This window comes from Mesoplodon bidens (genome assembly GCF_964165515.1).
Source record: "Mesoplodon bidens genome assembly, chromosome: 13".
Lineage (NCBI taxonomy): Eukaryota > Metazoa > Chordata > Mammalia > Artiodactyla > Ziphiidae > Mesoplodon > Mesoplodon bidens.
Window position 1 is genome coordinate 66,125,999 of NC_138169.1, and position 15,506 is coordinate 66,141,504.

The window sequence follows — 15,506 nt, forward strand, 5'->3', positions numbered from 1 at the left end:
AAGTACTTCCTATGCCTAAAAATAGCCAGTTTTTTAACTCACAAAAATGAATCACAGGAATATTTCTGTTACGATAACTGGGTAGGACTTCAGGAGAATGTCGTCTCCCTCTCCCTGAGGTATTTAGCAGGGAGTGAAGCTCTGGTTTAGGCTTGTTGGAGATCATATGACTTTAACTCCTCTCCCAATTCTAGCATTCTTTAAAAATTTTCCATCTAAGGGAGAATAGAAAAATATAGTTCAGGTGCAAATCATGTGGCGAGGCAGTATGGTGAAGTGGTTAAGGCCATGGGCTCTGGAGGCAGATAACCTGAGCTCTAATTCTGGCACCACCCTGGGTGAGTTCCTGAACCTCTCTCTGCCTCAGTTTCCTCATCTGTAAAAAGGAATGGGGAGACTGACATCACACAGAATGACAGAGCAGGAACCTCTAGGGGTCAGTCCCTCCACTGAAGCAACCACTGAGCTAGAAAAAAAGCAATTGGCATCAACTATCTTGTAACTCTGGAACCTGACTGGACACTTAAAACAACCAGGAGAGTGCCTGATGAAGGGAGAGCCTGCTGATCTTTGCTAAGAGATCAGTGTGCATCAGATACCATCCCCCATTCTCCAGCCCCACTGTAGCTGTAGGGATAGCAACCCACAGTCCTGGAGCAGCTGGCTGGTGCCAGGGTAGGCAGTGAGATCCTGTCTTTCAGAAATCTGGGGTTGTGCACTTTGGTTAGTCTGGCAGTTCCCTGAAGGACTGGCACAGATGCCTGCCTTGATTTTGGCTCTCTTGGGATGCAGTGGCTCCCTCCAGCAGCATCAATTGGAAGATTTAAAGGGATAGAGCCCATCTCCTTTTCCCTTTATTTGGAGCCAGATATAGGCAAAGTATAAAAACTAAAATGAAATTTTTCATTTAGTTCACTAAAGGGGTCTAACAGCAGACTTGAGCAGGCTGAAGAAATGACCAGTGAAACTGAAGATAAAGCAATTGAAATTCTTCAGTTTGAGGAGTGGACAGAAAAAAGGGTGAATAAAAGTGAACAGAGCCTGAGGGACCTGTGGGACACCATAAAGTGTACCAGCATATACATCATAAGAGTCCCAGAAAGAAAGGGACAGCAAATTATTGGAAGAAATAGTGGCTGGATTCCCAAATCTGATGAAAGATATATTCATCTCTCTCTATATCTCCAAGAAGCTCAACAAACTCCAAGCAGAAGGAACTCAAAAAGATTCACACTGAGACACATTATAGTCAAATTATCAAACCCCAATGACAGAGAAAGAATCCTGAGAGCAGCAAGAGAGAAGTGACTTATCACATAACAAGGTATCCTCAATAAGAGTAAAAGTGGATTTCTTATCAGAAACCATGGAAGCCAGAGGCAGTGGGGTGATATATTTGAAGTCCTGAAATTTCTTCTTTCTGTCAACCAAGAATTCTATATCTGGCAAAACTATCTTTCAAGATTGAAGAATTACAGTCAGCCCTCTGTATCCATGGGTTCTGCATTTGTAGATTCAACCAACCATGGATCAAAAATATTTTTAAAAATTTCAGAAAGTTCCAAAAAGTAAAACTTGGATTTGATACATGCTGGCAACTATTTACATAGCATTTACATTGTATTAGGTACTATAAGTAATCTAGAGATGATTTAAAGTGTACAGAGGATGTGCATAGTTTACATGCAAATACTATTGTCATTTTATATAAATGACTTGAGCATCCACAGGTTTTGGTACCCATGGAGGTTCTAGAGCCAATCCCCCACAGATACTGAGGGACAACTAAGTCATTTCCAGATAAACAAAAGCAGAAGGAGCTGGTTACCAGTAACTAAAGAAAGTCCTTAGGCTGAAATGAAAGGACATTAGACAGTAGCTCAAAGCCATAAGAAATAAAGCCATAAGAAGAAATAAAGAACACTGGTAAAGCTAACAACACAGGTAAATGTAAATGCCAGCATTATACTTCTGGTTTGTAGCATCGTTTCTTCTTGTATGATTTATACAAATGCAGAAAATAATTATAAATCTCTGTTAATGGGTACACATGTATAACAGATGTGATCTGTGACAATAACAATATAAAGGCAGAGGGATGGAGATGTATAGCAGCAGAGTATATGTGTACTATTGAAACTAAGTTGGTATTATTTAAACTAGGTCGTTATAAGTTAAAGATGTGAATAGTGATCACCACAGGAACCACTAAGAAAATAACTAAAAAATATACAGAAAAGGAAAGTAGGGAATCAAAATGATACACTCGCTACAAGAAATAAACACACAAAAAGGCAGTGATGGAAGAATTGAAAAACACAAAACATATAAGACATCCAGGAAACAAGTCGCTAAATGGCAGAAGTAAATCCTTTATCAGTAATACTTTAAATGTAAATTTAAAGGCAATTAAAAGGCAGAGATTGGCAGACTGGATTGAAAAAACATGATCCATCTATATGCTATCTACAAGAGACTCAGTTTAGACACACAAAAAGATTGAAAGTAAAAGTTTGAAAAAAGACATTCCAAATAATCAGAAAAGAGCTGAAATGGCTATATTATGGTCATACAAAATATACTTTAAATAAAAAAAGTTTCCAAAAGACAAAGGAGGACATTATATATCCATAAAAGGCTCAATCTATCAAGAATATATAAGTTACAAATATACATGCACCTAGCAACAGAGCTCAAAATACATGAAACAAGAATGGACAGAATTAAAGGGAGAAACAGTTCTATAATAATAGTTGGACACTTCAATACCCCATTTTCAATAAAGGATAGAACAACCATATGGAAGATCAACAGCAAACAGAGGCCAAAGAACACCACTATAAACCAGTTAGACTTAACAAACATAAACATGACCAATTTGGGGTTATCCCCAGAATGCAAGGGTGGTTCAACATGCAAAAATACAAGACTGATATTCCTTTGTATGTATATACCTCATGCTTTACTGGTGGGAATCCTTTGGTGTGTTTAACAATCCCCTTAAATTTACATTCTTATAGGTCAGCATATCCTGTCCTCACCACCCAAGCAAATGGTTTGCTTTAATAAGCAACTTGCATTTATCCTACATAAGGTTCAACTACAGGAGGATGGCATGGATTGTCCGAGCCTTTCCTCTGAGCACTGTCTAGGGAGAAACAGAACATAAAACTCTAGCAAGAAAAACAACACCAAACCAAACCAAAAAACCATTTTTTGAAAGAATTGCTGGACGTGGGAATTGACTGCTAAGGAAGACTCAGAATCTGACCGTACATGTCTCCAGAGAATATCTGACCAACTTCCATTGTCTTTTCCCTACTTCCTTAATTCAAACCCAAGTCTGACTTGGCTCATATTCTTTGACCTTTGGCCTGAACTCTTCTCGTCAACAGTGCCAATTTATAAGCAGTTACAGCTCTCCCTCTAATGTATGTTTCAGATATTTAAAGACAGAAAAGACTTTCTAAATCTGCACTTTGCTTTGTGTAAATTCTCAACTCTCCATAAAAACAGTAGTGGGTCAGAGAACGCAATGGCTTCTGTCATCAGTCTTTTCAGCAGCTGACTGTACAATATCCGTGTTGGTGACTCTCTGCCTGCTCCTCTGTGATCCAGATCTTTAATAAACCACTGCATTTCCCCCACGGCCTTTAAGAGAACACCCTCCCTTGATCTTCAGCCTCTATTCTCTACTTATACACGACGCTCAAGTTAATTTATTCTTTTCCTGCCTCTTCCTCTGATTACTTTTCCCCATTTCTTTTTATCCTTGTTTCATATTGACAATTACTTCACTGGCTAAAGAGGTTGTTTAAAAGTTTGAGAAAGTATTAGGTCTCCTCAAAATGTTACCCACATATACTAATGGGAGACATGCTCCTTTTTTGAGTAATCTTGATGTGACTCATCATTTACATGCTGTCTGCTACAGCACCCACAAAGGTTAGGCACTCAGCCCAGATCACCTAGGGCTCAGCTTAAGCAGCTCATCTTTTTTTTTTTTTGAAATAGTGATCTTGGGGTCTTTTTGTTTATTTATTTATTTATTTATTTATGGCTACGTTGGGTCTTCATTTCTGTGCGAGGGCTTTCTCTAATTGTGGCAAGCGGGGGTCACTCTTCATCACGGCACGCGGGCCTCTCACTATCGCGGCCTCTCTTGTTGTGGAGCACAGGCTCCAGAGGCACAGGCTCGGTAGTTGTGGCTCACGGGCCTAGTTGCTCCGTGGCATGTGGGATCTTCCCAGACCAGGGCTCGAACCCGTGTCCCCTGCATTAGCAGGCAGATTCTCAACCACTGTGCCACCAGGGAAGCCCAGGCAGCTCATCTTTATGTAAAAATTCCCATACTCTTAAGACAGATTTAAATAATCATTTCCCTGAAACGTTTTCTTTCAAGCATATTCCTAAGGGCAAATATTGTAAGCCTTAAGAGTCAAGATTTAAGAGCTCAAGTTGTTTTCTGAAAAGAGTATTTCTTAGTTCCATTTGTGGGTAGGGTTGATATTCTGCTTACTTTGTTAATTTCATTTTGTGCTATAGTTTAGTAACATGCTAGTGGCAAATGAAATACTTAGACGATGTCTAAAATCTGAGAGGCAGAGATGATTAAAGTTCAGTCTTCTGTGCATATATGATAAGTTACTCATGGGTGGTGTGGCTCATATTTACCTAAAGAGAACACCTAAAAATGTAAGGTCTTCTAAAATGTAACGTAACCAGTATTTCATTAATAAAGAGAAGCAAGGTTAAAATCTAAACTACCAATTCTTTTATTTTAGACTAGGACTTTATAAAATTGATTAATATTTTTAAACTCACCTGGATTGTTCGTATAAAGGCCACTGTTACCCGTTCTTCAAATTCATTCAGGGGAGTATAAAGGTTCAAAATTTTGACAATCTGTTGGAATAAAAACAAAAGTTTAGCACAGAACTAAATGAACATAAGACAACTTTTGAATTTTAAAGAACATATGACATTGGCACAGGAGGACACTTCTCTTTAGGCAAGATCCACAGTTTAGATACAGCTGGACTGATGTTTAGGGGTCTACATTTAGTAAACTAGAGTCCGGAAGCTCTGCCTGGAAGATCTGAGCTCTCTTACCCCATTCCTCTCTCCCGTATACTTTCCCACCCCGCCCCCTATGCTCCATGGCTTATAAAGTAATGAGGATTTTAGGAAACTGCTGCCTGAAGCACTCAGCCTCTTATCCACGAGTAATTGAAAGGTTTCATTAAAAGGGTCCTGGGTATCTTACCTCATATAACAAAGGTCTTAAGAAAGGCTTCCTACCTCCCCCCACCCCCAAAATCACTTACGAAGGAACAGATTTTACTCCTGTCTAAGTGGAAGCTAATCCTTTGTCTGCTACCAACTGTCTGGCGGAAGTAGCCAGCCCAGGGGCACAGCGATGCCAGTTGCAGTCTAGGAGTAAACTTGTGAAAGCAAAATTCTAAAAAGTTTCAAAACTTTCAATACGCTTGTAGAAGGAAGCAGTTTTCCTAAGAGTTTGGGATCTCATCTCTTAGTAGTTAGTGGAGGAGGTAAGGAAATGTATGTTTACTTTGCAATGCTGAGTTTGGATTTTGCTGTTCTTTAGGTGCTGGGCAGAGAGAAGGTGCATGATTTAATTTGGAAAATCTGATCTCCTCATGCTGGTCTCATTTTGCACTACCACCTTGTGGCGGGCCCATTTCTAAATAGGCACATTCATGATGGAGGGCAAGGTCACCTGTGTGTGGGCAAGATTTATCTTTTTACAGACTGGTAATATCTCTGCAACCGAGTCCTAGTACAAATACAATTTTGAGGGGAAAAGGAAAGGAACATTTAAATGCCTCTAGGTTCTCACTGACTTTATTTAAAATAATGTAAATGGATGCTAAGTGAAAATAGGACCATAATGGAATCATAGCTGTAAAGAAAACAATTTAATGCCAAATGCCAGTGCTGCCGCTTTCTGAAAGAAATTTAAGTTTCTAGGTGAGAGACATTCCAGACTTCATTGTAAGCGTTTAAAAAAGTGTGTGCCTAAGCTTGACGTTTTATGGGTTGACTACCTTATCTTTCTATGTAAGCAAGAGACACCAGAGAGTTACTGGGAAACCGTGGCATCTTGTTTCACAGACCGAAGTAGCCTTTGGTTCATCCAGGAACATCCCATCCTCTGGACCTTCAGGACAGTATCACTGGGAGCAGAAAAGGGCCAGGAGTGCCACACTAAGAAACAACCACCGGCAGGAACAGACTTGCAATGGAAGCTGGGCTTGCTCTGAGGCCCTCGGCTGACAGTGACCACACCTGCTGGGTGCTGAGGGCGGTGCACAGGGAGCAGATGGCCTCTGCATCCTCGGGGCTCTTCTTCTTTAACTGCAGGAGCTGGGCTGCTTGGATCAGAGGTTCCATGGTCTCAGCAACTTCCCTCTGGTGCAGGTTCCTTCCCCGAAGCCACTCCTCCAGCTGACTTATGTTGTACCTGAGACACAGGAAGAGTGAGCTCTGTTAAATGTGGCCTCCTGCTTCACTGGGAAGAGCTCACCTCCTGTGTTTATTTTGCAGGCCAGCTGCCATTAGTGTTATCAGTCTCCTCATCTTAATTGTCTCACATGGGCAAAAGCGTGAAAAGTACCTGGCACTCAATAACTTTTTGTGAAATGAGTGGGTGCTTAAAATCAAGCCAAGATGAAGTACCTAAAGTGTCTGTACTAAGTTAATGAGAAAAAAAGGCATTAACTATATTGAATTAAAACCACTTAACATTTAACATTCGCAAACATGTTTGTACTTCTCTGTGAGCCTTCGTGCCTCTTAAGTCATTACTTTTCCTCTCTGACCTATCCACCTCATATTTACAATCTTTATATTAAAGTATGTAAACGTGTTTAAGCTCTGAGCTAATTTGTTTACCGGGTCACCATCTCAGCGTGTGATGAATTTCACCAACCAATAAAAAGGTGATGGATCTGAGTCACATACTGACTGTGACAAGGACAATCAGTTGGATTTGGATTTCATTTTCAGAGACAAGTGTCCCGTGCCTGACTAGAGCTGGCGTGTGCCAGGCCAAGGCGCCTCTCGTACCTGAGCTGCATGCCTGTGCTCCAGGAGCAGACGTCCTTCCTCAGAAGCAGGTTGTTGAGAGTCACCGCGGTGATCATGTAGAAGAGCTGTTTGAACACCTGGCGGATGATCTCGGGGTCCAGGCCCTGGTCGCACATGACTGTGTGGAAGGAATTCATCTGGCGGATGATGGCTTCCAGGCAGTAGGAGTTATCTCCATCCGCCAGGCTGGAGGTGCGCTTCCGGTAGCCCGTGGGCTTCACCCCAGACAGACCCTGAATGCTCTCATTCTCCAGCATGGCAGACACTGAAAGAAAAGCATGATTAGAGAAGCTGCATGTTCCCAAAGAAGATCTGTTTTCGGGTCACTGAGATCACACAGTGATCCCACCCAGAGGTGAACAAGGTGAACAAGGTCGACATGCTCAGGAACTTGCAGTATTTGGCATGGAATTTCTAACCTGTTGATTTCTACACAGAATAGGACTTCCACATAGAAATCTTGGACTAAACCTGTGGACCAAATTTTCGCTTAAATTTACTGGTGATGGGACAGAGGTGAAAGGCACGTACCAACTTAATTCTGTGCTGGCTTCTGTGCTGAGAGACCAGAATTGAGCAACTTGGGTGTAGTCAGGGCCCAGCCACTGACCTGGGCCTGGACCCTGAGATCATCCTATAGTTGTTCAAATAGCTTTTCTCCATCAGCCACCGACCATGTAAATCTTAGGTGAGCTGGTCTGTCATACTTACTGCACAGCACTTAACTACAGGTCAGGCACTTTTAATCTTCCAACGACCCATTTCCTAATGAGGAAATTGAGGCATAAAGAGGTTAAATAACTTGCCCAAAGTCACCCTGCTAGGAAGTGGCAGGGCCAGGATTTGAACCCCGGTCTGTCTGATGCTGTTAACCATCCTCTTCTCTGAGTCATGAAACATCCCCAGTTCTCCCTATGTCTGGTGAGAATAAGCTGGCGCCTCATAAGAAGAGTCTCAGACAGGAAGAAGGATTTGGAATGAATCTTATCCCAAGGGGTATATTTCTGGATGGCATGTAGGACTCTGTCCTACTTGGAATTCTCTTATAACCTACTTGTGTTGTAAGAACCTGGGGAAAGAATTACTTACATGGTCCAGGAGACTATTTCCTCAACAGCCTTTAAGGAGCACAGTGAGTGCTGCATATACGTGTCACTTTTCTTGTGACTTAAAAAATAACTGCTCTTATTTTCAAATCTGATTTCATGTTAAGTGCCCAAGTGTACTGCTTTGGACAGAATGTTCAATAAATATTGATTGCATGAGTGTTTACTACTGTGTTCATTTATATGAACATACTTAATGCTTTCCTTTTTCCATGAATAAAGTATATATATATATGGGCAAGCGGATTATATCTTTTCACTGTACATGCATTTACAGTTTCTGAATTTATATTTATTACTTATGGAAATTGGTTTGGGGGAAAAAATACAGTATATTACAGAGAAAGATAAAGGAAAAGTGATCTATACTCTTACTACCCAAGCATCACATGCTTTGATGGGCTGGTGTTGAAACGTTCATAACTGCTTTTGAGTAGATGGCACACACCTCCTCAGCTTCCTTCACTGGGGAGGTCCTGGCTTTCTGGAGGCCGCACCTAAGGTATCTGGTTCCCTAAATGTGGGGAGTGCTTTCCCTCACTTCGGATGCCATGATGAGCGCAGGAGATCTCCTGTGCCAGCTTACCTATCATCGGCTGCAACAGGCCCTCAGAGATTTTAATGAGCTGCTGGTAGATGTGAATGGAAAGGTCGCTCAGCACCTGGCGGTATTCAGTGAGGTCAAAATTCTTAAGACAGTGCTCGTTCTGCTTCGCCGTATTCTGAGTCATGAAGCCCTGCAGAGGCAGACGGGTGCTGTGCTGAGGCTCCGTGGCCTGCCGTGCTCAGCAGGCCTTCTGGGCCTCCAGTCACTTTCTCAACACCCTATTTGTGGGGCCCGATCAGGCTCTGTCTGCTAGTAGGATGTTCTACCAGACCCTGTCAGTTCTTCGAGGTCTCAGTGATGGCTCTTAGATTTGAAGGCAGTGTCAAAGCTAAGCATGACAGAGGACTCGAAACTGCTTAATTAAAAAGGCCGCAGTCGTTTAGTCCAAGTCCCTGAAGTTTCCCTAAGGTAGCAAAGTGAAGGTTGGTAGCAGGTCCAGGGAAAGAGGGAATCCATGCTTTCTGACTCTTTACCCAATTCTCTTCCCAATATACCAAGTTACCCTAAAATATTAGATTATACACAGTCCCTAAAGAAGTACCTGGGTCAGAGTATATGTTTTTAAAATGAGAAATTTATGTGGATTCTATCACTGGGTATCAGAATTAATGGATGAACTGAAACGATTCCACAGCTACAGCACTATGTCTTCTTAGCTTTCTATGTTAACAAGATGAAGTGACATGCAAGTTCAAAGAGTTGCTAATATAAAAAGGACTCGTGACCAATGTCTCTCTGCATTCAGGCCAAGGGGAACCAAGAGCAGCCAAAAGGTCGGTGTTTTCAAAAGGGTAACTATCCCCAGCAAAGCCTCTCATACTGTCCAATCACACATCAATTTTTAAAGAAAACAAAAGCAGGCAGAAGGGACTACGCTGGTGGCGCAGTGGTTAAGAATCCGCCTGCCAGTGCGGGGGTCACGGGTTCGAACCCTGGTCCGAGAAGATCCCACATGCTGCGGAGCAACTAAGCCCGTGCGCCACAACTTCTGAGCCTGCGCTCTAGAGCCCACAAGCCACAACTACTGAGCCCGTATGCCTAGAGCCCATGTTCCGCAACAAAGAGAAGCCACCGCAATGAGAAGCCCGCACACCATAAGGAAGAGTAGCCCCCGCACACCACCGCAACTAGAGAAAGCCTGCACACAGCAATGAAGACCCAACGCAGCCAAAAAAAAAAAAGCAGGCAGAAGAGGGGATAACAAGATAGCTGTTATTTAGGCTACATAGATATGGTTACGCTGTGGTTCAAGTCTTGTCCCTGGGAATATAAGCACGTGAAACAATAGCCTAACGTAATGGAGTTCTTGGTCCTCCCTAGCCCTATGTAATGTTCCCTGCAGGGTACAGACAACATTGGGTCAAGTGATGATTCTCAATGAGATAACCTTAAATGCAGTTCTCTGCTTAAAGTAAAAGCTTGTATATAATATTAGGGTTATGGAATAGAGGACATCTGGTTTGAAATGAAGCCCATTTCTTCCAATAATACAGTAAACACTATTTCTTTAGTATTTAACCCACTCCCTTTCATAATAAAAGCAGCTGTATCAAAGTTCTGATTCTAGGAGAGAGATGGAGTCAAGTCCCATTCCAAGGGTGGCAACACTGACTGGCATGGCATACCCTTTTATTACCCCAGGGAGAAGAGTCTGTGAAAACTTGTTCTGGCACAAAAGATGGAATAAAGCTTTCAAAATTGTTGCACTACATTGATTTACACTGTCTTGGACTTGGGGAGGGTGGAGAGTGAGATATGTGAAAGGAAGGGGAGAAGGAAAGCCAAGGAGGCCTGCAGGGCACTGGGAGTGGGCAGTGCCTGGGACGAGTTGGGATTCTCACCGGAGAAATTAGGATGAAAATGGGCTGTATGTTATTAGGTCACTGGGCTGAATGCAGAGCATGGGAAAAGTTCTTTCAAGGACCAGCAGTGGGAATGGTGAGTTCTAGATAAAGCTGGACCCTAGAGGTCCAGAGCAGAACATTAAGTGATGGGGTGAGCTGAGCCTCAGGCCAAGGAATTGAATTTGGTGAGAAGCTCGAAGCTGGGCCTCAGGGTCAGTTTGCACAGACGTAGTTCAATTACATTGCGCCTCTTCTCTTGGACCATCTCTGTCTGTCTTAAAATGGACAAACTAATTGGTTGGCTTAGGAGACAATCTGACATCCCAGACAATTGAGCTTTCTGCCAGCATTCACAGAAATGGGGCTCTTCTAGGACTGCTTCAGAAAATTAAGGTCACAGGGTTTTCAGGGGGAGTCCTGAGGGCTCTCAGATGATGGATGGGTTACGCAAATTCATTTTCCTACAAATCCACTTATTCATTCAGGGTGCTTTCCAGGGGCCCTTGGGGTCATCGAGGCCTGCCTTATTCCTGCCTCCAGTGAACGGGTGCAGAAGGCATGCCCAGAGCCTGAGGTCCCAGAGGTGCTCCAAAGATCTCACACCCTCTCTTCAAGGGATACAAAGCAGCTCAGAATGACATCTGGACAGAACAGAGATGCCTTCTATGACCGAAACCTCTGCCCTCCATTCTGACCTGAGATCTGAGGTGCTCTGAAGTGGAACACGTGTTGCTGTGCCCAAGGCAATGAGGGCCTAACTGCTGAAGAACACGGGGCACCTCGATGGTGTTTCAGTGCACTTTAGGGGACTGGGTTTATCTTACACTCACCTCATCCCCGCTGTACTGCTTCAAGCAATGCAGGAGGCGGCAGGTATTGGACAACCAGAACGACGTCATCTCAAAGTCATCATTGTGCTGCTGTGAAAAGAAAAAGACGTTCCTGGTTATGAGTAAGTGGTTCCCATCTGGTCAAATGCCTACCTGGTCCCTCCACCTCCACGTTTCCTTCTCTTACCCAGTAGGCCCCAAGCAGATCCCATGGCAAGCGGGCCCTTACTAATCACAGTCACACAGAAGACAGCCATCCCCACGAGGCTGCGTTACTGCTCTTTCACTCCCGGGGATGATGTATGGCCCAGCCCTGGTCCCCTGATCAGTGGTCCACACACGTGGGGGACAAGCTGCCTCTACAGCTGACAACTACAAAGCCAAGTGACACAGACGAGCTTGACTCCAGCAGCCCTGGGCTCTACTGTGAGCACTGGGCCAGCTGGCCTGGCAGGTTCTCACCATCAGTGATCCAACGTAAAGGGTGAAATATTCTGGTATCCTGTTTATCTACAGGTCAGGTGTCATTCACCTTCAAAGCTGGAGATTTTGGAGAACTCGTGATCACAAAACCCAGACAGAGAGAAACAACGGGGAGCTGTTGTTTTCCCCGAGTTCCCCACACACCACCACCTTCGGCCTGGACACTGACCTTGAGGACCTTCTTAATGCCATTGATGGTGGAGGTCAGCAGGGAGTGCACCTTGAGGTCGTCGTTCACGTAGTCTGCGTGCCTGATGCACATGTAGAGGATGTAGGCAGGGAGGCAAGGCACGGTGCCTGCCAGCACCTGGGGCTTCAGGTCTACCGGCAACAAAGAGCAAGAATTAGATGTATGGCCGATGCTTGGGGCTGTAAGAATCCTGGCCTGCAGGACCAATAATTTTAACATTTTCCTGTAGCTCCTCATGGGGGCTGGGGGAGGAGCAGGGGAGAAGCTGCCCTGATACACAGATTCCCTCGGACCTTGACTACCGGTAGTTTCAGAAACTAGTTAAAAACCCCAAACAAACACAAATCATGCTCCTAATTGTTTACAATAGCCTCCTCACTCCTGGTCCTTGCAAAACAGAGGAAAAGAATCCACAGGTGGCTCCCTGCCTGAGTTTACACACGGTAAGAAGGGCTCGCGGCCCAAGGCCGGCTGGAGACGGGAGCTGGCTCCCTCACCAGGCGGCCTCACCAGGCGGCCGGGGCGAGAGCTTCCCACCCCTCTGCACCAGCACTTCCCTCGGGGGACACACGGGCCCTGTGGCAGCAAGAAGGCGAGGCCGGCTCCCGCAGACAGAGCCCGCGTGCCAGGGGCTGGGAGAGCTGCAGCAACTTCTAGCGCGTCCGGCGCTCGGTTCGGCAACCGCGTGGCAGTGCCTGCCGCCCGGACGGTCTCGGGGGCAGCAGGTCAAGCAGGCCACGGACTGGCCACAGCCGCTCGCCCCTCCCCACGCCGCCGCCTCCCTCTCGGCCAGCGCTAGCCTGGCCACGCTCAGGGACAGCTGCTCCCCCTCCCCTCCCCCCCAACTCCTCTAAACCGCCACCCCGTGGGCTCTGGCAGGACGGGAAGCGGCCGGTGGGCCTCCCTGTGAACCGCAGACTCCTGCTCAGCCTTTTGGTCCTTTCCTGCCAAAGCCCTTGGAGGGCCAGGGAGAAGCTGTCAGACTGCTTTCCATGCCAGAGGAGGCCCAGGGAGGCACAGACCAGGCTGAGAGCAGCAGTGCTTGGTGGGGGCCCAGAGCAGGAGGAGGAAAGGCCCAGGGACAGGCAAGATGAAAGGCAAGCACGAGGCCTGGGCACAAGGCCACGGGCCTCAGACTCCAGGTGTGCTCACTGCACCCCCAGGCCTCACCCCACACCCTCATGACCGCCACCCCCAAGCTCCACCCAGCCCAGGCCTCAGGAGCCACCTCTAGGCTTGGAAAGGCAGTGAGGGAGGCCACCTCCCCTCCACCTGCAGGGCGGCTGGGGGAGGGGAAGGGGCAACTCCTCAGATCTTCCACCAGGACCGTCTAGGGCCAGGGCCGTCTAGGGTCAGGGCCGTCTAGGGCCAGGGCCGCCTAGGGTCAGGGCTGTCTAGGGTCAGGGTCGCCTAGGGTCAGGGACATCTAGGTTTGGGGCTGTGCATGTGCTGCCAGCTTCTCCAGTGGGTACCCGGCCTCAAATACACCTACAGGCCATAATACTACAGGTACCTGGTTAACATCTGGGCATCTCATAGGCTTAACCGATGACTGCGGATTGGCCTTTGGCTCTAATTAGAATGCCAATAACATTTATACAGAAAAATGTGCTTTAAGGCCCAGACCTCCAACCTACAGCTTCTTGTTTCGAGGCTGACCCGTATGCAGATTGCAGATAGCTTGTCCTGCCTTGGAACTTTCTATTGTGATTTGAGTCCGGTAGCAGCTAAATGGTAGCGTCTTGCGGGCAGGGACCATGGCTCTACTTTTCTCCATCGTCCACAGTAACGAGCCAACACTGGGCGCTTGAGCCGTGATCAGGGGAATCCCGGTGTTCGTGTGGAAGGGTCTTCTGGAGGGAAGGTGACCAGGTGCTGTGTGCAGGCGGCTTAGCAGATGAGCTTGCCTGGGGCCACCTGAGCGACGACCGGGGGAGGGAGCCACCCACTGGCTGGCACAAGCAGCCTCCACCATTATTATTCTTTTTGCTCTGATGCTCTGAACTTTGAGTTTCATTCATCAGAGATTAAAGGCTCATTCCTAACGGTGTTTGAACAAGATGCAGCCTGGTTAAGGAAATGTGAGGTGAACTTACATCACATTTAGTAGTCAGGCAATTGTGGGGAAATTAACCTTTATAAAAAGAGCAAAATACTCAGCAACTAAAAATACCCAAAACAAAGAGCTGAAGCAAAATCTGTGCTAGGCTGAAGTCATGCTCCATCTTTCCTGCAGCCCTTGGCCCAGTACTCAGCAGACTGGGACTTCCATAAACGTACACTTCTCTAAAGTAACATTTACCTCTTATTTGAACTCCAAATACCCCTGCAAAAGCTACCACCTCTTTGAATTCCTCACATTCGAGAAGGGTTTCGCAGCTTTAACACAGCACTTTCACCTTTGTCATATTTCAAGTGTGGGGTGGGCGGGGTCAGTATCCTCATCCCCATTTTACAGATGGGAATACTAAGAGACTGGAGAATGGAGCTAGTAGCTCAGGGGCCAGAGGACCAGACCACCAAAGATCCATCCTTTTTTGGTCCAGGACTCTTCCTACCAGCTCTGCAGGCAGCTGATGAACTGGGCTGCACACAGAGCAGGAAGGCTGGCATGTTGCAGCCAGATGGGATGTAAGACCAGAGGGGTCGGAGCTGGTACAACTGGCAAACCAGGCCCGGGGCTGGCAAGGAAAGCAGCTCCCAAGAGCCCTGCATGCGGCCCTGGGGGCAGCCCACACACTAACCCCAGCATCAGTATCACCTGGGAGCTGGTCAGAAGTGCAGCAGCTTGAGGTGGTGGGTGAGAGTGGCTGGGGGATGGGGGAGGAGGAAGAGGGCGGGGGTGTCTGTGGGATGGGGTGTGTGCAGGAGGTGCAGGAGGAGGGGCTGGGATGCCACAGAGGGCCCGACCTGTCACCAGATTCCGAATGAGCAGGGCCTCGTCCTCCTTGTGGTACTCCAGCATGCCCTGGAAGTCCTTCTCTTTCCGCTGCACGGTGACCTGCCTGTTGAGCTCGTGGCGCCTCCTCTCACTCTGGGCCAGCGCCTGGGCAGCTGAACAGGAGAGAGGGACGGAGGATGAACTGAGACCTCCAGGCTCAGGCCCGGGGGCGGGGTCATTTTGGGTGGGAGGGGTTGGGGCCTGGGGCCCCAGGGTTCTGGGTTCTCTGGGCTGTCACACTCCTTACATGGTCTGTCCCTGCAGCCTGGGCCACACTCAAGTGTGACCTGAGGAGCTTAGTATCAGGCACTGGGGGCCACTCAGGACAGGGGCTGGGGAAACACCCAAAATGGCAACGGGCAGGTTCTGGACCAGAGAAAACTTGGGAAGGATGT

The 15,506-nt window shown here is 46.5% G+C and overlaps 1 protein-coding gene and 1 long non-coding RNA gene across 6 annotated transcripts in view; one reads left to right on the forward strand and one right to left on the reverse strand.

Moving 5' to 3' along the window:
• The window catches only part of LOC308626832, a 39,571-nt gene extending 33,343 nt beyond the window's left edge, over positions 1-6,228 (forward strand). For 4 of the 5 annotated variants that reach the window (XR_014017306.1, XR_014017307.1, XR_014017309.1 and 1 more), the window contains one exon: positions 5,609-6,228. This is a non-coding gene — a long non-coding RNA (uncharacterized lncRNA). The remainder of the gene's footprint in view (positions 1-5,608) is intronic. The other variant, XR_014017308.1, reaches the window with a different exon arrangement.
• The window catches only part of MYO5B (myosin VB), a gene marked incomplete at its 3' end in the record, with an annotated part of 387,279 nt that overhangs the window by 178 nt on the left and 371,595 nt on the right, over positions 1-15,506 (reverse strand). The window contains exons 32-38 of the mRNA XM_081252328.1: positions 15,081-15,224; positions 12,150-12,301; positions 11,498-11,587; positions 8,803-8,953; positions 7,090-7,375; positions 6,310-6,484; positions 4,825-4,905 (exon numbers count right to left, since the gene is read on the reverse strand). Of these exons, the coding sequence (XP_081108454.1) occupies positions 4,825-4,905; positions 6,310-6,484; positions 7,090-7,375; positions 8,803-8,953; positions 11,498-11,587; positions 12,150-12,301; positions 15,081-15,224 (1,079 nt within the window). The remainder of the gene's footprint in view (positions 1-4,824; positions 4,906-6,309; positions 6,485-7,089; positions 7,376-8,802; positions 8,954-11,497; positions 11,588-12,149; positions 12,302-15,080; positions 15,225-15,506) is intronic.